Genomic DNA, 23,760 nt, shown 5'->3' with positions numbered 1-23,760 from the left:
CAAAGCAGCGTATGTTGAGCAATATCTTTAAAGCATGCAGTCAATCGTAACAGCTCATAGTGTTGGCAAACTGCCGCCTGCTAAGTGCACATGCACATTCAAGACTTGTCTGGGTGTTGCTTTTTTATTTTATTTTTATAAATGGTTTGTACGTGTGATCTGCTGGAGTAGACAGTCACCCTCAGTGGTTGATGCTGAATAGAGTCTGCTGTGTTTAAGGTAGCAAACCCTCTCCAGGAAGTGTGCAGATCTGGGCAAGGGAATGGATTATTCTCTTGGGTTGGCAACAAACCTGCATGCTCACTGTGGTAACTGTGTGCAATCCACACAAACATACAAGGAGACGAAAGAAATGATTGAAAGCTGAAACTGCTACTCTCTGAAGGACAAAGATAAGTGATGATACTGAACTGACAGAGGACAATGGTGCATTAGTGGCTGGTGGAAGAGGATCTGATGTGTTACTCCTGTTGTCCACTCTGAGGACTCCGACTGGTTACGATACACATATAGACCTCTGTCCCTCTCCCAGGCAGATTGTGTGTTTTCGCACTTTTCCTGAGGACATTTGATATCTTAATTATTAGCCGGTTGATGTCTTTGCTCCCTGCAATCTCTCACAAATTCTACATAGATACCTACTGTACATCTCTTAAATGTGTAATACAAGCATGCTTATCTAAGTGGAATAAATATATAATCACTAATTAGTTATCTTTACTGATTAATGAGTTTGTTTTTAGCTAAGAGCAGAGCAGCCCCCAGTCAGTTTAGGTACCGTTACAAGTAATTACTGTGTGTGTTTATTGGAAGCAACTTCATACTTCAACACTGTTGACTCCGGGCCCAGAAAAAAAGGCATGCTGTTTACAAGGTTCTCTACATTTTTAAGGAAAGGTTGTTGACATTTTTGTAAGGCCCTGAGTGTGTTTGAAAGAGGGAGGGATGGAACAAGTGGTGCAGAATTGCTGTAAAAAGCCAAAAGATGTCATCAGGAAAATATCACCATCTGCTCCCCCTCTGAGAGCTGATTTCAGTCCCATTTCATGTGGAAACACCGCTCTTTACGATGATGTTTGTTTAAAGATGTCAGCACACAGACAGAGAGATGACCAGACAAAGGTTGACATAGTGGAGTGAGATTTGGGTGGTGATTGGAACGAGGTCTAAGTAAATTGAGAGATGGATGAAAATGGAATGTAGATGTAGGAGGATTGGGAATAGCCGGATATGTTTGTTGGCAGTAGTGGGAGATCGATAAAGTTGTAGCACGACTAAGCTTTGAAATGAGACATATTGCGATATTTAAAAGGGTTCATGTGAGGTATGCTTACTATTTAATACATGTACCCTTTGTATGGTTTGACCAGACTCGGACTATTCCATTGACTGGCACCCCAGCAACTTAGCGTCAAACACAAAGTAAAGTTTGCAGTTTGGACCAGCTGGGAGCGATGCTGCATGCTTATCACTTCAAAGGAGCGACTGTAAAATGCAGTCTGCATTCTTTCACTATCTCTCTCCTTCTCACCTGAGGTGAAGTGGATCATTTTTGGAGAATGTGAAGCCTAATAGTTACGGTTTGATATGCTGTGCAGTTTTCTTTCACAGACACAACCTATATCTCCCGGGGAGTCGGCTCATTTAGTTCCGCATGTAAGCCTCGGCTCTACGCTCACCTCTCCTTCATGTGAGCAGCAGTGGTCATGCAGTACAGAATCTTTGAAGTGTGACGTTGCTGTAACGGCTGAAACAATACTTTAGGGGTACAGAGGGGGGTTTGAGAGGATTAAAACAAAAGAAAATTGGGTTTGAATCCGGCTTCGTTTTGTTTCAGGCCGTTATTTTCATTTTATAGTGTCGGGAAAATGATCTGAAATCAAGTCCCAGCAGCTTTCTGCAGCCTAACCGCCTCATTCCCCACAGCTGGGTCATGTGGCTACGAAAAGATCCTTACTACACCACCTTAAGAGCTGCAGCCATATGCACAGGAAGAGATGGAGCACACATGTGTAGGAGGAATGAGCAAAATCGCATGTGAAACCATCAGCGTGTTGCCACACAGCTGGGGTGACAATTTTCAAGAATGTGAACGGCTCCATTAACCTTTAGTTTAGAGGAGAATTAATTTGACGTAGTGTAGACAGAATGGAGATTGTTGGTGAGGTGAGGTTACTATGAGTCACATCTCATATCTTTTAAAGAAGTCAGCATGAGTCAGCAGAAACCTTCAATGCAGAACTGATGTAGAAAAACCTGAATAATATTGCATTAATCATTGTATTTCACTGTTAAATGTGCTGCTTCTATTTTGGTAAATTCCTGAACATTTCCAACTTGTATTTCTGCAAATAACTATTTAATTCAGGAATAATTTTAGTTGAATAATTTGAATGTTCAATAAATGAAATATAGACATCACCTTAATATAACACATGATAATATTGTGTAGAAATGCATGTATCTTACTTTTTGTAAGCGTTTGTACAGTCTTTGTTAAAGACTCCCTCCACCTCCCTACACACACAAAAAAGACACAACAAGCACAATAACAAATAATAAATACATTTGATTAATGGCAATAATAGTGATTATCTTTCTACATTTAAAAAGATAACGCAATAATATCATTATTGTGAATTCTCACATCCTCAACCATTGTATAGTGACAAATAATCTGATATTGTGAGAGCATTTCGGTCTCAGACCTGTGTGTCTATTTCCTCCGTCCTCCTTACCAGATTAAAAACTTCCTTTTTAGGGAACTTTTCATAAATATGTAGAACATTCTTAGTGGAAATATTTGAACCATATATAAAGTGATAGCCTGGCTCCTCTGGCCCGCTTTGACTGTAATAAAAGTGTTATGGTTTGGTTTTGAAGTCGAGGGTATGTGCAGGACCAGGTCAGCAGGGGGCATTAGAGCAAAAAGTGTTTCTGAGCTCAGGGTGTCTCACCAGTGGATTCGAACCAGGAACTTTGAGTGCACCACATAACTCAGAGTTATGTAATCTCTGTTGTTGTTTTAAACTAGCTTGCAACCTGCCTCCAGGCCAGTGTGACGGGTGATGTTTGTGGTGCAGCCTCAAGAGAGATGTGTGTTTTTTTTACTTACTTAAATCCATCTATTATTTTTGCCTTTGCAAGCACAAGAGCACTATAATTGAAAATATCGTAGTACCCTTATTTTCCCTTCTGAGCTTTTAAACATTTTCAGGCATTCAAAATGCAAATGAGCCTTTCAGTGAATTACAGACATGAGGCATGTAAGACAAATAGCCTTTAAATGCAAATTCACTGCTTCTCCTATAAGCCATATTTATCGGAGAGCCAAATGATGCTACTCCTTAAAATGATGATTGGAGTAGGTGGGTGGGGGACAGATTCATCCTTCATCATCGGTGCAGGAAGACGGTGTGTAAATCTAAGGTTACTCGCCTCAGGTAGCTGTAGTGTGGAGGAGTGAGTAGAGTTTCAACCCTTATATAATGTAGACATCTTAAAAAGCTACAAAGAACCTGAGTTGTAAAGAAATGAAAGTGTCTGAAGAGTTTCTCTTTAGTGTACATCGGCAAAGGAGGATGCTGTCCTCTGATGGTAGGACATGGAGGAATTGTTAATACTTCCTCTTTGTGTTGTTTGCTTTTGTGTGAAGAGTTGCACGCTTGTGTGTATGTTCAGCTACATCAGAGGTAAAGGAGTTCAACTGCATGCCATTATTTCGCCGCTGTGTCTCCACTCCGTCTAATAACTACGATTTTTCACCAAGGTTATTTGCACCTGTTGTTGCTGTGGGGGAAAGCAGGGCTAGTTTATATGTGCGATCGGTAGCTTTCTAACCCCAGGCATGTTTGTTTGCCAGAAGCCCCCCGCTGAGGATTCGAATGCTGCAGGGGAGCGTCTTACAAGCCTGAAATCCTGATCAGATCTTTTATTAAGGGGCAAGAAAGGTTAAAGTGAAGCAGTGGTTGAAGAGGCTTTTTTTTTATATACTAAATATATTTATAATACCGTTATCCGTATATTTGCAATGCAGACTGCTCCACCTGTCAGGGGTCAGTAATAGGGCGCCATCTGTGTAACAGCAGGCGATGAACGATGATGTCATAGCTAGTGAACAGGGGCCAAAAGAGAGCCAGTGGGGGGGGTGGAAGAGAAGGGGGATGCATTAGGTTGTTTTTTTGTATACCCACATATACTGAGGTCATTTCTGCAGTGATGCACATTCAAAGAAAAAGTTCAGCCCAGATGATAGATGTTAAGACGTTTGAAGAGATGGCTGGATGGAGTTTTTCAATCATTTTCACACAAGCTTTGAAAATGTATCCGCCCTTCTTTCTTGCAAAGGCTGAAAAGTCTGGGTAAATAAATCCAGTGCCTTGAAATCTGTTTTTTTTTCAACCTTCTTTTTAGAGAAAGACATGATAGCAATCGTAATTACCCTCATCAGGCTGCTGATGTTTATAGGAGACGGAGCTAAAGCCAGACCACATAGATTTTACTTCAAAGAATGCACACATGCTATAATTAACTCTCCTCTGTCAGTGAAAAGAACGTGGTGAAACTTGTACATTTGTGGTCGGTTCAGTCGTAATCCTGAATATCTGTGCTGTTTCTTTCAGCCACTTCTGTTCATCTAACCCACGGTCAGACTCATTGTCTGATTCCGGAGACATCAGTTCAGCCGGGTCGAGAGTTGAAAGCACAATAACCTCTGCCTTCTCGCCTCTGTGCCGCTGTCTGCATCTCAATAGCTTTTGATGACTCGACTCGTCAAACTCACATGCATACCGTGGGGCTTTCATTAAGGGAGAGAGATCTTCGTTATACCTTTTAACACTCTGCTGCAACTCGAGAAGCCTTTAGGATTAATCGATCTGCCGTGCTGAGAGTGCAACACAGGATTTAGTCTATCGCCAGTTTCCGCTGTTGTCTTCATAAACTTATACCTAATGCACTGGTGAAATACTTATCTAATTAAAAAGGTTAGTGTGTGTGTGTGTGTGTGTGTGTGTGTGTGTGTGTGTGTGTGTGTGTGTGTGTGTGTGTGTGTGTGTGTGTGTGTGTGTGTGTGTGTGTGTGTGTGTGTGTGTGTGTGTTCTGGCTCAAGCTTGTCTCACACTTTGGACCTTTCAATTGGACATTTAAATACATATTGTCTTTTTGAGATATTAGAGTTAAATCAAATCGCACTGCACTCCAACTGCTGCTCTGATGCCCTTGTCTATCAACACATTACTTTAAGTACAGTGTGTTCTGCTCCATGCTATTACAGTGATTCACTCATTAGTGATAGAGAGCCTTTTCACTCCAACTGAAGACTGCAGCGAGGAAAACACTAGGAGGCTGTGAAAAGACCTCGCATCACCACTGACGTTTACAGATTGCGTTCTCTGAAAAGAACACTGTGTTCATATTTTTGTCAGAGTAGACGGATTGGACTGCAGTTGAATTAAATTAACCATGCCTGACGTAAGAGGCAGCTCAGACTTTTTCCTTTTAAGACAACCAGGAGGTAAGAGGTTTAAACTCCTCGTCTTTGAACATTCAGAGTACTGTGAATTATTCTGACCTTAACTACTGTATTTCTAGACAGTCTACCCAAGTCTGAATGAGAACATTTACTTCTAATAATCATCCTAATGTTTCCTTTATTTAATCGTTTATTTGAAGAGGGAACATTGGTGACCATTTAAAACAAATAATGCTTTAAAACGTGAACATGCCGGATTTTTAGCTTTGAGCTCATTTCCATCCATAGTCCCTCACAGAGAACATTTAAGAACATGACATTTATATACATAGCAAAGATAAATACATGCAGAAAGAGCATGAGCAGCATATACAAGCATTAACCACACGGCAGTACAATGTAGCAGCAATGACATGTAAAGTGCAAGAGAATATAAAAGAGCTACATAAAGTGCGAGAGGAGATACCCCTGTGTTAAAGGTCATTTAGCGGTGATTACACGTCTGTTTGTTTCTCAACCATTCTTTGAGTTGACCTTTAAAACTGTTCAAAGTGGGACAATCCCGTATCTCAGTTGGGAGGCTATTCCAGAATGAGCTGCCCTTAATTGATAGAACATTTTGACCGAAAGTGGTCCGTCTACGGTGGACCTCACAGTCTGCTCTGGTTTCTGACCAAGTGCAGCGTCCAGTGTGTTTTTTGTGGATGAATTCCCCTAAGGGAGGGGGAGGGGGGGCCAGTCCATGTAAAACATCCTATAGGGAAACAAATTGTTCCTTTGTATTGAATTGAAATAATTTGATTGAATACCACCCAACTTTAAGACTTAACAGCCCAGTTTGTAACATGCGGGCCGATAAACTGTGTTTACCTTTGTGAGTTTGAGGGGTGACAATCCATGATATCTATCTACCTGTAGTTTTTTTAAAGTGAAAGTAAAATGTATGCAATTGATGACTATGAAAATCTAAGCTTCTGGTTAATCATTCAATCTGATGTAGACTGTTTTCTCTCCTTTGTTTATGACTTAAGTACATTTTGAAAAAAGTGTAATGATTTTGGTATTTAGATCACGGGGCAATGGTTTGGTCCAGTGTCTTGTGGCCAACATATGTTTTACAACAACATCACAAAAAACGATTTTAACAAGAATTAAGTCATAAGTCATAAACACAGGAGAGAAAACAATTAAGGTAAAACGTATAAAATGGATCTCCAGAATGATTTTTCTAACTCGCCTCTCAGGGCTTTATTAAACGGTTACCAAAATATAGTTAATTTTTTTCACCAGGTGCTTGAAGTTGTAGTTTATACATCTTCAAAGTTACTCTTTGATCACACCATTATCTCCCCGGACTTCAGAATTAGTTGTAGTTGCAAAATCACAAATAATTGTTGTGCCTTGTGTGAGCAGTATTATTAAACTCCTACACTTTTATTTTGTACAATGAGTAATTTATTTAAACTGTTCCTTGGGGAATTAGTAGATGTTTCTCCACCAGTGTGAATGTCTGAATTGTGTCTGTTGAACTCTGATGCATGTACTGCTGCTCTCTACAGTTTTGTCGCCAGCCTTGCAGCCTGGCCAGTAATAGCCTGTCAAAGTGAGGCTCCTGAAAAGAGTTCACTTTGTTTCCACCTCACAGTCAGGTGCTCACAGCCCCATCCAACAAATCTCCATCAGCGTTCACAGGTCAAGATAGATGTGCTATTGGCTGTCAGATTTGCAGAGATGGTGAGAGATTGTGCAAGAGAACAGCGGGTAGTGAAGAGAGCCCACAAATCAATAAAGATGCCACAGTCTGCCCCTTGTTGTTTTGGGACAGTGAATTGGGGGCATTGGGGGCATTGTGTGGCGGTGGTGCTGCGGCAGTGACGGCCCACCTAATGTTTGTGCGTGTGTATTTTAGTCTGAAGATTATGTACCATGAATACACAAGGCTTAAAAACCATCCTCTGACGCATTACACAGAGATATGTAAATGAAAAGCAAAGCTCCAGATCAAAGCGTTTCATACGGTTACAGCAGATAAGTAGCAAAGGATAGTTATTCAACATTTTACAGAATATTAAAACAAGGAAGATTTTTTTTCCTGAAGAGTTTATCTTTGATTTTTCTCACACCTCTCTCTCTCTCTCTCTCTCTCCTTCTTTTTCATCTCTTTTCTCATTCCCTTATTTGAGGTAGATTTGATTGAAACGTGCAGCAGGCAGAAAAGCTGACTGTTGTACTTATCTGTATGCATGAGTGTATTTGAATATGAACGGAAAAGGCTATTACAGCTCAATTTCACGCTCAGTGGGATATCTGAAATGTTTCTCCCTTAGTGGAAATCAGAGTTTTCTCTTTCTTTCCTTATCTTTTCTGTCCCACTTTGCCTCACATTTCTGTCTTCAACCCTCCATCCATCTCTCCAATATGTCATCACCTCTCTTCTGTGGGCTTTGAATTTGTATGCATTGGCTTTTCTTCCCTAAAACTCCATCATGCTTCTAACCATCAGCTGTGGTAGATATTTTCTTGCAGGGGCTGTAATTAGTTCACCCGCTGGTCTCTACCCACCCAGCTTTATACTAGAGAGCCGTGTATTGGGGCTGTCAACCTGTGCTGAAACCTCAGCAGCTCATTATGTATTGTTAACGTGACGGGCTGTTGGCCTGCTGAGCCAAAGGAAAGATACACTTGAATCATTTGCACTTACGCATATTCTCACCTTGGCTTAACAATCCTTTCTTCTTTCTGCTGCTCTGCTAAAGTGCCACAATCTGAGACATTGTTATGTCGTTCTGTAAATTAGATACCCTTTTATGTCATTCTGAATAGAAATCAGGAGCTATAGTTATACAAACCTCCTCACTGAGTGAAATCGGCAGCTTTCTCACTTTCTTGTTGCCTGCTGTTGCTTCATCGCTTATCTGGGTCCAATTTCACACGGTTCACTTACAACCACAAACTGCCAGGGTTTGTACCAGCTCTCGTTTTACTTAAGAGGAATTAAGAGTTTCAGTGGAGGGTTTTGCCTCGTGCAAAAAGGTTTCTTTAAAGTTGAGAAGCCCAGATCGTCTGGATTTGTAATGCTTTAGATACTTATTCTGATTAACCGATTAGTTATTGGTCAGATAAAGCTGATCTACATGAAACAGTTAAATCCATAAGTCGTTACATAAAGGAATGTCCTGTATGTGGCATACTAAATATGGTATTTTAAATTTGGGGAAATAATTAACATATATATCACATTGGGAATCTTTATTGGCATAGAAGAAGACCCCAGTTCCGATCCTTACTGAAGGAAAAGTAGTAATAATGCAATATAACTGTTTTCTATTGCAAACATAGGTAAAATAAAAGTACGGATACATTTTTAAAACAACATCCTTAAGATGTAAATTACTCATAATGCAGTAAAAAACGTAAAAGTTCCTTGTTGTGTTAGCTGACCAAAGTCTGCATGCCGGGTCAATGGTCCAGCTGTAAGACTGTATTTAGAGGCCAAAGCCGTTTAGGTGCTGTTACTCAATGGAAGTAAAGTGCTGCTCAACTCATCATCCAATGGAAATGACCTGATCTGTCCTAATTGTGTAGGTAGAGAACAGCAAGTTACACTGCCTTAGGATCAGGTGTCAAACATTCAAATAACTTCTTACATTATTCCTGAAGGACAGAGAGTTACATTAACAAATATACAAAATAAACAAAAAACTTGTAAGCATCCTCTACAATAATCCAATGGTACCATGTGTAATATGTGGTAAAATAGTACACAGGTTGAATTTAGTCATAAGGAGCTTAGGGGATTCTTCACATGCCTATATTCATACTGTATGTGACAAGCCAGGGGATGTTTACATGTTTCAGTGTGTCCAAAATGTTTTAGACAATTCAAAGGCTGCAATTAACTCATCATGGGTATTTGTTTTTATCTTCCCTTCATAGCCAGCACCGCTGACCACCAGAAGGCGTCTTTATCCAATTCAAAAGCCTTCTACGTGAATCATAGCTCCATTCAAATGTTTCCTTGGCGTGTTTGTTATTGGACGGCCAGCTGGTAGTGTGGCCCAGTATGTCAGTGATTGTGTTGTTGTTACTTTGCCCTTGAATACAGCTGTGAGGATGTGGGTAATGAGATACCCTCTGCTCCACCTCTCATCCCTCTGTGCCAGCTGGGGATTGGTGGAGAAGTCAGTTACGGGCTCTCTGATTGGTGGTCATTGACAGTGGTTTATATGAGGTCTGGATGCTGACTCTTTGTCTTAAAACATTCAGAGATTCGAAGGGAGGAGGCTGCTTGTGTGAGTGTTACCATGGTAATGTGTTGTAGCTGCAGGACAGGCTTAAGTCGGGTTAGAAGAGGGTTATTTAAGGTTAAGCCCGGTGTGCAGAGCAGAGGGAGTCTATTTAAAGGACACCACCTCCCTCTCATGAATAATTCAACACAGTTTGCCCCTCCCCCACCTCTCATCAAGATCAGCTGGAGGAAGTGGTTGCTCGGCCAATGGGATTACAGTACCAGATTGACTCTGTGTGTATTTCTGTGTGTATGTGTGTGTGTGAGAGGGAGAACAAGCCTGGACAAGTAGCAGCAGCTCTGTGTGTGTGTGAGAGGAAAATGTAGGGCAGCCGCTTGTTCTCCCTCCCTCTGCCATCTCTCTCCCAATCTCTTCCTCTGCCTGTCTTTGTCTTCGCTGCCGTAGCTGCAGTCGCCACGGCGACGGCTGACATTGTTGCTGCAGCTCCACTTCTGTATTTGCAGAGGCTCGGCTCTCTCTCTGTCTCCTTCCTCGTCTCGGCTCACCTCGAGGATTTACAGAGGGGGCATGCAGCCTCCCTGAGGAACCATTGTCTGCGTGAGGGTGTGTGTGGGTGTATGTGTGTGTGTCTGTGAGAAGGAGAAGTAAGGTGCCTTCAGGATCCAGACATGAATTCCTGTTGGAAAATGAAGATTCAGGTACAAACATCTTGTTCTTGATGGTGTTGTGGATGTTTGTCTCTTGTGTTGTTTCTGTTGTCAATGCTGTGAATATTAAAACAGCTGGGGCTGTAGAGCTCTACATTCTGTCTATAAAAATGCAGCTTTACATAACATATCTAGGTGCATAGGCGATCATATGTATGGTGTGTTTGAAGAACAGACGGTGGTATTGAATGGAAAGGGGCTCATCGAGCTTCCTTTCAGTGGTTGTTATGGTGAGGCCTTCTGTCTCCCTGGTGATGGCAGAGTGCTTGTGCTGCAGTAGCAGAGAAATAATAGAGTTTCCAGGACTGTGTTGTTTTGTCTATTTGTGTTAGTATGCGTGTGACAGAGTAGGGGATACATGGAGAGCAGAGACAGTCAGCATTGGTCCATCTGTCCATCCGGTCACAGTAATGTCTGCATGAATGTGTTTGAATGCAAGTGTTTTCATGTATTCAGCTCTATTCATCAGGGACTGTGGTTCTGAGCAGTCGGTGCCTGGGCGTGCATGCATGACGGTACTGTTCATGTTTGTTTGTGCGGTTCAGAGGAGCATCTGTCACCCCTTCAGTGTGAAAGGTTGACCCACTTTCTCCTGTGCTTCCGCCCTTTGTCCTGGATGAGTGGGGGTGTACAGAAATACAGTATGTGACTCATGAACCCGAACGCCCCATGAGCTTTGTTATATCGACTTTACTTTCCTTTTTTAGAATAATCACTGTTTTGTGCAATAATGTCTTCAGGCTGGCTGTGTGCTGTCACAGTGTTTTGCGATTGGTTACTTAAGTACAGGACTTTGTAAAAATACCATATCTGGTCAGAATCAGCCCACATGAACCCACTAACCTTTCTGCTCTGTCTGAGTTTTTGTATTTTTGCAACCAACTCTACTTATGGTGTGGAAGGGAAAAGTCTTCCCTGTGCAGAGCGATTGTTAGCTTATGGATGTTCACAGAAACTGACCTGATGTACGTATATTCCCCACTCTCGAACCACAGCTTAGCATATCACATCATCGACTGATGCACCAAATCACTGAGCTTTATGTCAAATCTGCAGCTGCGGGGGAGGGAGGGCGAGATTAATGCAGTCACATGTCATGGCAGAGCTTAGAAAACCTGTTGGAGAGGGGAGGAGGAAGAAGAGGGAAGACGGAATGAGATGAGGCTGGACAGTAGAGGAGAGAAAGTAAGAGTGCATCATGCACACAGGAGTTTGTGCTATATAGTGGTGTTTTCGCTCAGCACTGACGTTTTCACTCACAATTGAGGTATTCTGCAACATGCCCCCAGCATCTCCGTTAACACTGTTGTTTCTCTCTTCGTCGTGTTGTTTTTCTCTGAAAGAGCTCTTTTTAAAACCCTTGAGGACCATTTTTAACATCCGACCGTGCCGAAAACTCATGCAGTTAATATTCAGAACGCTGGTGCTGAATAATTCTTTTTAAAAGAGCAACTTGTTTCAAGTGTTTCTTCAGATAGGGTGTTCATATTCCCAGCGGGCGACAGAGCTAATGCTTCTCTAAGCAGCTGCTGCTAGGTATAAAGAAGCTGTTTAGTGGGATCAGGCCTCAAGCTGTTATGGACTCCTAGTTTTAAAGTTGGCTAAGGAGTCTGCGAGTCTCTTCTCAACTGAAGTTTCATTGAATTGGGGTTTTTCTACCCGTCATTTAATACTAGTCTTGGTCAATAATTCAATCGTTCCATTCCTATCTTTGTCGAGGCACCTATAAGGCACTTGAAAGTGTTTCTTTGTTTCTGCCACCGCATTATTGAAGGATTATTTCACAAGGGGACTAAGGGTTCACACACTAATAATGGAGCTAATTAGCAGGCACTCTGCGCAACTAATTATGTGTAGCTTGCTTTTTTTCCACGCAAGCAATAAATAATGACTTAGGTCATGGGGAAGAGCCTGACCCCAAGTGTAGCTAATGAGGAAATGTGGCCTCACAGCGGAGTCACAAAAATAACTTCCGCACCTCTTTGGATCTCTTGCTCACTTAATGAAGGAATCCCACCCTACAGTTTCTGTCCATCGTGTTTCCCTTTGCCTTCATGTTCTGTTTCTTACTTCAGTGTTCATTATTGTTGGATAACACTCTGGTAATACATCTACAATACTGCCATAAAGCCACGGTCCTGCACTGGATATAATGGTCACAGTCTCTCCTCTTACATATCCCGTTTAGACTCACTGATGTAATTATGCCCGAGATGAGGAAAGATGAGGGAAGATACAGGAAGAGGAAGATGAGGGAAAACCACAAGCTCTCATGGTTTTATTCTGCCCAGGAGCCGTCGGACAAACATGCTCTTTCTCACACGAATGCTGTGTGCAAAAACGGATGTGTTTGGCCTGCAGTCTCACTTTACGTGCTATCTCAGTTAGATTTGGTTTTATAATGCACACAGAAACACACACCGAGATACCACAGGCGGACACAGCAAGGCTTGAGTTGTGCTGAGATAATGCCCTCGGGTAGTATGAATATACCCTCAAACAGAATGCCAGGTGAGACAATATCTTTGTTGCGAACTAAACTCTCTAAACTGACATCTCTATATAGCAGTTAACTGGTTTGGTTAGCACTCTAGTTAGTGGTCAGTTTAGCTCTTTGTTGATGGTTGTTACCTTATTTCTGATTGATCCTGTCCTCCTCCTGGAATGGCTGCTGGACATCGACAGGAGATAGGAAACCACACAAAGCCAAATTCCTTTCCTGATGGCACTTTAGTCAGTGAGGGAGGAGATAGGCAGTGCCATGTTGACTCAAGATTTGTGTTGCATTTTTGTACATGACACTGTCAGTGGTATTTTTAGATTAAGAGTGGTTTATGTGGCCTACTTGATATCACTGGTTTTTGATGCATGTGATTTGAGAGAGATTTCTCTGAGATGCAGAGACTATCTGGAGGAATATGTTATCTCTGTCTGTGAAAGAAAATATGTGTCGTCTGCAGCAACGTGTGCATTTTAAAAGGATGGCCTCATTTTTAAATCTGCATTTGGCAGAAGGGTCAGCCCTAAGCAGATCATGGCATGCTTATGCCATTTATTTCAGGAAAAACTATTCAGATGTAAACACTGCCTTGTGCAGTCTGCTACAAATCTCTGTTAAAGCTGCTGATCTACAAGCTTTACTCTCTCACCTGTCAGTCTAATGTGTGTTTATCTCTAGCTTCGTTGTGAACTGAAAACAAAGTGGTCCTGGTTGCCGGCACTTTAGTGTGCTGTTGTTTCTGCTGAAGTCATTTTAAGATCCATTTGTATCATGTCGCTACTTTAAGAGTGACATTGACAACTTGAATTCAGAATCCATGAGTCCATCGATGCGTGGGTTTGTGTTTTTCTGTCAGACTACACAGAATACTGACATTAATTTCACCTTTTCAAAGCTTCTATCTACTTCACACTGTCAGAAAGCACATATCCCTCACCAGTGGAAAGGTGTCTCTAAAAGGTTTTTAAAAGCATGGTGAATTATTGGTTTGAATTAGAAAGTTTATCTGTAACTTTTTTTAAATATTATTTTTATGTTTGGATTTCATTCATCTTTATGTAGATGCTTTAACCCTTAAACTTCCTTTTTTTGAGGATGATCCACCTAAAACAATGATATAGTTTAGTTAGGAAAGGATTCACCAACCAATGGAATGACATTTTATTTTTTTAAGGTGTATTACACTGTTGGACTGCTTCTTGAATTGTTTATGGTATATTTACCTTTTTTAAATACTACCACAACACATAACATATTACATGTGATCTAACTTTTATCGTAGCAGCATGCATAAGGAAAGATTTGTTGTTTTCAGCTATCGATGACGGAGTTGTAGGTGAGCTGCTGGTCACTGAACTGTGACTATTTTGAAATTAAACCGCTTCTGTTGAATGAAGAGTCAAGCAGCTTGCAGAATTCACTTAGAATTGTAATAAAATGACTGAGAAAGAAAGAAAAGAGAGACCCACTTGCACGCAGACGTACGTCCATTAATTTCACTGATTCAATTTATTTGACAGTCACCTTATTACCACTGTCTGATGGCTATCATTCATCTGGCTTCTGTCTCCTCCTTTATGTCTCTTCTTCCATCTCTTTCCAACAATCTCTGTCACTCCCTCTTAGTGTTGTTGCGATGTCAGCTATTTGTACCAGGGAATGATGAAGTGAGTTATCTGGCCCCCTCTGGTCTTCTCTGTCACAGTTTGGGACGCACGGCAAGGAGTTGTTTATTGCATGAAAGTCCATCTCCGTAACTAGATGTTATACTTCATTAGAGATAAACTCTGCATTGTTGAATATTGGAGGTCATGTTTCCAAGACTGTTCAAATGTCCTTCATCAACAAGAATCAATTTCCTGCCTCCTGACTGAAATAGATTTAACACATCCCGCCAATTATCAGTCCAAAAGCATTGTTTTATTTCCATTAACCTCTGAAAACAGGTGGTCTTTTATTCGCTAGTGGAATGATTTGCACTGAGACAGAGAAAGCTGAAGTTAATGATGTTTCTAAAGTGACTTGAGGAATGTTGATGCTCTTTCTTTTCTAAGCTTGAATTGTTTTGCAGTATTATATTTTTATATTTGTGTCCCAGGCAACATAAATGTTGGCTTCTACATTTTGCTGGCAATGAGGGTATCTGATGGTTGATTATTACACTGCACTGCAGCTTAAGGGCTGTTGTAAAGGAGCACTGGTTCTGCTTATTCACAGCTGGAAAACAAACTCTTGTTACATAACTGTTACTACGCGTGGCTCAGTCACTATCACTCTCTCCGCAGGAGAGCAGATGTCCCTGCAAGTCCAGGCAAGTCCTCTGAGGGATGTTTAAAAATACCCCAGGAGGTAAAGATAAGTCAAAATAGATGAAGTCAGTGAGGCAAAAAAAGAGGCATTAAACACATTTCATAGCTACGCATGCACGCTAACATGTAATGCATAAGCAGTATACAATAATAATAATAAGTATAATAAGTATACATTAGTGGATTTTCCCTTTTTGAAGATCTATCTGTTGATTTTAAAATGTCTCAATCTCCTGATGGAACAAAGGGCAAGTTGAAGCCTGACAGTACATTGAGAATCACATGTCATGTCTGTGTTGGGACTGAATCTGTTGTAAAGTCGAGTGCAGATGGTGCAGTAAGCCTCGCTGATGTTAGGTCTCAGGTTGGTTTTGACCCTGAAACATGAATAAACTCAAATCTTTACGCTCTGCCTTTGGCGAGACACTGCTGTGAAAAAGTGCAGAAATGTTTTTCAACAAAATAGGAGACATTTGCCTTTGGCTGGTTTATGTAACTTTCCACTTTAACTCTTCACAATCAGTCATGCAATAGTATTTGAATACAAATGTTTTGCTTAAATACACCATGTGCATTTAAATGCTTTGTGATGTAATTGAGTGTTTTACAATCAGATTAACATTATAAGGAGTTGCAGCTGTTAATCGATAGACATGACATTTTATTTAATCACTTGCCAAACATTCTGTTGTTCAGTTTGTTTAATGTGAGCATTTTATGCTTTTGTTTTTATCATATATGATCGTACATTGAGCATACTTTAATAAGGACTGCTGGTCAGACTAAACAGGCTTTTAAGATATATCATATTGGGCTGCGGGAAATAATAAATACAATTTCAATATTTTCAAGCTCTATTTTCTTATGATAAATTGTGGTTGTGTGAATTTATTTTGAAATAATATTACAATTTTTAAGAGATTAAGGTGATATCTTTAAATATTGTGTCTGACTAAAAGTCCCAAACCCAAATATATAATCAGTTAACAGTGGTATAAAACAAGGGAAAACCACCAAGACTTAACGTTCAAGAAGCTGGAAACAACTGAGCTGTAGCCCGGTCATTCACCCCATAAGAAGCATCTGCCCAATCTGTGACGGTTCATCACAGGCTGCTCAGATGGTGAAAAAGTTTGAATGGTGATAACAACTTTGTGAATTTAATCCTGCTTCTTTGAAATGTGTCTCCTCAAAAAGGTTTTATCTTTTAAGATTCATAAAAGTGAGCTGAGCCCTACTCCCTGTGGGCCGAGTACAGAGCCCTGAGGGACGCAGCAAAGCCTCTGAATCTGACCTCTCCTCTTCTGTCGTTCTCTCCAGAGCTTCGTTTTCTTACAAGCCTGGAGTCTTCAGAGTCCAGGCTGAAAGTTGTGCTATCAAAGGCTACAGACCCACAGAGGAGGTGGAGAAAGATGGACACAGTGATGTGTGAAACCTGAACCTTCCTTATCAGAATTATGCATGAGCCCAGAGAATAAGGCGCTTTGTAGTTTCAGTCATGGTAGCAGTGAAGGTGACAGATCTTGCACAGGTAACAGTTGAAAGCATTTTCAGAGAAATTAGGTTAGAAATAAAGAGAACCCGCATACAAATGATACTTTTTTCATCTTTTGTGATCCATCTGTGGCCTCTCTGCTTCAATCACTGCTGCCCATGAAAGGAAAACATTGGTCCACTTGTGGCCTGTTTATTTTGCAGAAACCCTCGGCACATCTGCTTGTTACTCCATTTTTTGGACAAGGAGAAAGGACTAGGTGAGGATCTTTTATCCCCCTCTGTCATCTGAAGGAAGGAAAACACTCACAACCCTGAATTATCATCCCCTGACAATCTGACTATTGATTTGCTGCACAAATTGCACCCATTGAGAGCTCTACTTATTGTGTTGTGACATTGTATTGAGGACAGTGAAGAAGAAATGACAGTGAGGGGTAGCAGAACTGCTTCACTTTTATCAACTAGTACACTAGGGGAGTTATATTTGCAGAACTGAAAGCATTGTTCTTTTGAAAGCTTTTTCTGGTCTTATTCCTGTACTTCCTGTGTCCCTGCATCAGGCAGAAAGTTAATTTTACAGGAGATTGGCAGATTAAAGCAGAAGATAGTTGATTTAAGATGATGGCCACATGCTCACAGTTGACATTTTAGTTTATCAATGTGACAGGACATTTCGTAAATATGTTTTTCTGAGATTTCTAAATGTCAGCTCTTTGCCTCATCAGATAATGGACACTTTTATTATTGCTCTGTGATATGTTGACTGTAGGATAATTAAATTAAGATATAAGAGAGGTGTCATGCGTGTTTAATTGCACTCTCTGCTCTGACCACAAATTCATAGCCTCTCCAATAATACTATAGAGGTAATGACAGTCGTGTTAATGTCAATAAATTGTCTGTTTGGATGCGGGTGCTGGCACGTTGTGTTCTCCAAACACCAATAGTATATCTCAGAGACTATATACAAATTATCTTTTTACAAGCATGTATCTGTGTGTGGGTTTGTGTGTGTGTGTAGATCTTGTGTTTAAAAATATGGACAGAGATGAAGGGGAGCAGGGAGAAGAGAGAGAGAGAGTGATGGAGAGAATTGGTTCACAAACTCAATACATGAGTAAAGTAATTAAAGTGTGTGTGTGTGTGTGTGTGTGTGTGTGTGTGTGTGTGTGTGTGTGTGTGTGTCGTGTGTGTGTGTGTGTGTGTGTGTGTGTGTGTGTGTGTGTGTGTGTGTGTGTGTGTGTGTGTGTGTGTGTGTGTGTGTGTGTGTGTGTGTGTGTGTGTGTGGTTCAGATGATTATAGAGGAAAGGTTATTGTGCTTCCTTTTTGGAAAAGGGGTGCAGAGGTAACACACAAGCTGCTGCTTCTCGCGGTGACAGTATTCAACTCTTCATGTGTCTCTGCTGGTGTCCTCCTCTGAAAGCTGGATTACCAACTGGCCCTCGATGTAGGCTGCAAAAGCTTTTAATTGAGTTCCCAACACCAACAAATGGGTTGCTAGTGTAGAAGAATATAAATTCAATAATAATCAACTTGTTTTTATCAGCCACACTGAAGGCTTACAGTATCTCTACTAACAACATTGCTTGGATAAGGACTACATAACAGTAGAAAATTGTCTTTAAGAAGAAGATTGATGGTGTTTTCAATATCACCTTAAGCTATTTCTCCTGTGCTTACATGGTGCATATTCTTAAATACATTCCAATGAGCTCAAATCAAATGTTTGCCACGTTTAATCTACTTCCACTATTCGTTTACAGTCTAGTCTAGATGGTATAAGCAGAGCTGATTTCCCTTTTATTGACATTTTATGTTCAAGGCACCACAGCCGATGTGAACTTAGCATTATGTAACTATGATTGATTATTCATTAAGAAACTACTTAAGGCTTCAATACTAACTAAATGCAGAACAGCGCCCCGATGGCTGTTTATCTGAGTCTCTGATACAGGCCCTGAACACTGAGTGGGAATCGGAGATCATTAAAGCCCTTGTATAAAACTTGACTGTACTGACAGCATTGGCCTGTTACAGTCCCTGGGTAATGATACAAATATTGTGACACCGGTTGATTTGTAGTTTGGACGGATGTTTTATGTAATCGGCTTGTCCTCCTTTCGTCTCACGCCAGAGAAACTTGATTTATCAAATTAAGATGCCAAACAGCTCAAGCTCAGCTGCTGAGAAATGAAGCTTTGCTTGTAAGGAGTAAAAACATGAATCAGTCCTTCCTATTCCCGCTGTGGTCAAAACATTTCTGCATTCACTTTATCATATCTTCACCATCGTTTTTGCACTGTTCCTAAAATCGGCATGATTGTTATTGATTGACTCGTGGGACAATGTAGGTCTGTTGGTCGATGTACCACTTTGTTCCAGACTGGAATTTCTCCACGTCCATAAAAATCGATTGTCATGCAATGTTGTGCAGACATTCATTCGTTGCCAAGAGGACAAATCCTACTGACATTGGTGATCCCTTGACTCTCGGTAATGCCCAGCAGGACAACATTTCTCTAATTAAGTCAAATACCTGAATCTCAAATAGATGCATTTGCGAACAATTTGGTGCAGACATGAATTTGTCCCTCAGGATGAATTGTAATACATTTATTTTGCCCTTCCCTTTTCGTAATGCCCTGATCAAAATTCAATTTTGGTTTATGACCAAATATCTTCAAAACTAATCCAGCCTCAGCTGTACTGTGTTTAGTGCTAACCAGCAAATGTTACAATGATTATGGCATTGTAATGGTGAGCATATTAGTTGTTGCTGTAACAGACTGTTGATGTATGTTTGGTTTCAATGCTCAAACACAGCACCATTCATTACAGTGTGATGCAGTTAATATGGCGAATGTCAGTTCTGACTGTGCAGAATGCATTTGTGGATTTATGAGCATTTTGTTCTGTTCCTGCATGAGGTTTTAGCACCCACTTGAGCTGTCTTTCTTCTTCTCTCTTTTACAGAATGAGAAGCCCCTGGGGCATTCTGCGAGCCGGTCCAGCAATATATCAAAGGTGAGAAAATCACACACAAAAAGAAATACAAGAGAACAGAAAGACAGGTAGACGGAGGTGTGCTGTGGAGAAAGGTGGAGATTGACAGGAGAAACAGAGAGAGAGATAACCTGCCTCTCCTGAATCACATCATCCCAATCAGTGGGGTCCCGCTGACCATCCTTCAGAGAGCAGACGCGGCTTCACACCTCCGCTCCCTGTGGCTCTCTGTCAGACAGGAAGTCTCTCTCTCTGTGGCTCCTGTCTTTCTCTATTTCACCCTCTCTTTCCTCACTCACCTCTTCCCTGCTCCCTCGGGAAAATATACACTCTGCTTTGACTCTCACTCCAGGGTTTCAATCCCTGTTCTCCTGAGCCTCTAATCGGATAAACCCTGTACTTGTGCTAATAGATGTCAGGGTCAGATCATTCCCATGGGACCGCTCCTGCAACGATGTTTGATCCACACGCCGGTCACTCTTCAAACATTAGGGAAATGGAAATTCATGCACCTGAGTGACAAATATAAACCCTATATTCAAACTTTAAAATGCTGTTGCCTTATGTGTAACTCCCAGTCTAGAGTGAATAATGTGTAGCTACTGTACATACTATACTATTACAGAAACCACTGGAATAAACTTACAATTGACTTTTGTTCAATTTGATAGCAGGTACTAGATGTGGTTGCATAAAATACTTTAATACCTACACTGATTAATTTCATATGTAATACACAGAATCATGACACAACACTTTAAGGCAAGTAAATGTGGAATCTCTTTGTTGATCTGTCATGTCTGGATATGTGGGTCGGTGGTGGCGAAGTCGATAGGGACTTGGCTTGGCAACTGGAAGGTCACCAGTTCAAGTCCCGGCAAGACCAAGTGCTACCGAGGTGTCCCTGAGCAAGGCACCGTTCCCACACTGCTCCCCGGGCGCCGTTCAAAATGGCAGCACACTGTTCCTAACACTAGGATGGGTCAAATGCAGATAAACAATTTCCCCACGGGGATTAATAAAGTATATCGAAATCAAATATCAAAGATGTTCTACATTTTCTACCATTTCTACACCACTGAGTTGAAATACTCTTGTACAGTGTATTTTTCCTTATATTTCCTTTTATAGACTTAAATAGACTCAATTATTATATCTATTTTTCTTACTTTTCTCTATATATCTGTACCTCCTTGTGTTTCTGCAAGACCATAATGGGCATCAATAAAGGATTATTATTTAATGGAAAGTATTTTTATCTTATCTTACCACTGTTTTAATCCTTAAAAGTAAAACCTCTGTCAAAGCTGAACCAACTTCAAATTTAAAATATTTACAATGGACAAATGTAGTATTTAATTACAATACAAAAGAATGAGATGATAAACTTGTAATCATGTGATGTAGTTGTGCGATAAAACTAAATCTAGTTATCAGCTCTAAATACATGACCTTTGTTAGCTGACAAAATGGCAAATATATATAGATTTTTTTTTCTTCAGATACAAGATTCAACCATGGATTCAACATGTTAATTAGTGAGCTTTAGAGGTGTTTGGGTTCAGATTTTGCAACCTTTGGACTGAGCCGGGCTGGCTGAGTTTATATTTGTCGGACCGATTTGAGAGTGGCCTCAACCTCTCTGCAAGAAAACAAAAAGGTGTGTTTCCCCAAATGTCAAACTTTTCACTTAATGGTTTCCAAAATGCTTAAGCTTGGCATTTATTGAGACAGCAGTGTCAGTCTGGAGCTGCTGTGACAGGAAAGTGTAAGTTTGGTATTTGAATGGAGCTGAAACAGATCAGCTCTCAATATCGCTTGAAAAAAACTTGGTATTTCAAACATTCAGTCTAATTTGAACAACACAACTAAATGTAAAGTCTAGAGTCATAGAAGTCGGTACGTTTTTCTTTGCTTTCCTCACACACAATATTGCCCAAAATGATAGTGCCAGGCATTCTCATGCGTAAATGGAGGGTTGGATTTAATTAGTTGGTTTCTGTGCATTGAATGTTCCTCATGGAGTGCCATTTTCTGACAAATGTGTGTGTCATGGAGTGAGAGACATAAAGTATGAAAAAGGCTCTTAAGTTTGACAGTTTTTAATTAATAACCAGCAATCTGCCTGCCACCTGGTGTTTCCTGCTCACTCCTAAAAGGAAACACAAATTATTGGCTGGTTTTAAATCTGTATTAATTGTTCTCTGGACGCACAAGTCTGCCAGAAATCTCAGCGGTAGAAGAATGTCAGTTTAACATCAGTCACTTTTGATGGAAAAGGTTACAAGCTTTGAAACCCGAGACATGTTTTGAAAACCTATGGGAAATAGAAAAAGTCCTCTTGAAACTATTGACAGAAAATACATTTTTATGGATGTGTTATATATTTTCTCCTTCCTGAAACCATTCTCTGTGGAAGCTGCTTGAATCAGAATATAATCTAAGAGACTACGGAAGTTTATTTGATGCATATATGCAGTTCCCAGCTTTCTGCACGATGAAAATGAAGTGAAACCATCCCCTTTGCTGAAAGAATACAAAATGTAGGTCAAGTACACTCCATATAATGAAAGATAATGGCAGTTGTAATCATCCTAGTTAAATGTACAGCTGATAAGAACTTCATTTAAGTTATGCACGTGCCGCTGCTGATGAGCGTTAAATAAATGATTTGGAATGACACGTGTTTGTTTTCATTCATTTCCACATGAGCTGCAGCCAGACTCGAATAAGGACACCGCAACAAACCCTTCCTAGCTTCACATGGCTCCGATTCAAGCTGAATCACATCCGCTCGTGTCAGATCAAATCAAAAAATGTGCTCGTATCCACAATTGTTGACCTACTTAAAATATATCCCTCTTCATAAATAACCACAGCATCAGCTTGAGAGGAACATCTCCAACTTAGCCTCACATTACAGTCTGGATGTTTTTGTATGGGAGCTCAAACATCAGAAGAAATCAGAAGAAAGCTGTCAAAGCAGCTCCAGTTTTATACTGATACCTGGCAGGATACTTCAGGTCCCTTTTATGTTATATAGACAGTCACTGAACTGTTGGATGTTTTTGTCAAATTAACAACTTTGTCCTCTTCAAGGACAAGTTAACTCACTGGAAAACCTGTCACGCGAAAGACAGGGAGGGAGATTTATAAAAAAAAACAGATAAGATAAGACTTTATTTATCCCGAAGGAAATTGTTTTGCCAGAGTTACAGAAATACAATAAAAACAGCAGCATAATAGTAAAACTGTACACTAAAAGTGCAGTAAAACGAGCAATTACATTTCTACATGAAACATAGACGGTCACATAATTAATGTAAATATTACCAGTATAATATATATACAGTCGGGCAAAAAAGTATTTAGTCAGCCACCAATTGTGCAAGTTCTCCCACTTAAAAAAATGAGAGAGGCCTGTAATTTTCATCCTAGGTATACCTCAACTATGAGAGACAGAATGGGGGGAAAGAATCCAGGAAATCACATTGTAGGATTTTTAAAGAATTTATTTGCAAATTATGGTGGAAAATAAGTATTTGGTCAATAACAAAAGTTCATCTAAATACTTTGTTATATACCCTTTGTTGGCAATGACAGAGGTCAAACGTTTTCTGTAAGTCTTCACAAGATTTTCACACACTCCTTCGTTGCCCGGGCGGTGTGTTTGGGATCATTGTCATGCTGAAAGACCCAGCCACGTTTCATCCTCAATGCCCTTACTGATGGAAGGAGGTTGTCACTCAAAATCTCACGATACATGGCCCCATTCATTCTTTCCTTTACACGGATCAGTCGTCCTGCTGCCTTTGCAGAAAAACAGCCCCAAAGCATGATGTTTCCACCCCCATGTTTCACAGTAGGTATGGTGTTCTTTGGATGCAACTCAGCATTCTTTCTCCTCCAAACACGTCTTGTTGAGTTTTTACCAAAACTTCTATTTGGTTTCATCTAACCATATGACATTCTCCCAATCCTCTTCTGGATCATCTAAATGCTCTCTAGCAAACTTCAGAC

At 40.5% G+C, this 23,760-nt stretch overlaps 1 protein-coding gene across 1 annotated transcript in view; it reads left to right on the top strand.

The window, feature by feature from the left end:
• The window catches only part of marchf8 (membrane-associated ring finger (C3HC4) 8), a 115,150-nt gene that overhangs the window by 65,485 nt on the left and 25,905 nt on the right, over positions 1-23,760 (top strand). Inside the window, exon 3 of the mRNA XM_010777711.1 lies at positions 19,711-19,761. Coding sequence (XP_010776013.1) covers positions 19,711-19,761 — 51 coding nt within the window. The remainder of the gene's footprint in view (positions 1-19,710; positions 19,762-23,760) is intronic.

This window comes from Notothenia coriiceps, unplaced genomic scaffold, assembly GCF_000735185.1.
Source record: "Notothenia coriiceps isolate Sejong01 unplaced genomic scaffold, NC01 NC01_scaffold00000339, whole genome shotgun sequence".
Classification (NCBI taxonomy): domain Eukaryota; kingdom Metazoa; phylum Chordata; class Actinopteri; order Perciformes; family Nototheniidae; genus Notothenia; species Notothenia coriiceps.
This window is presented reverse-complemented; position numbering and strand designations above follow the sequence as displayed.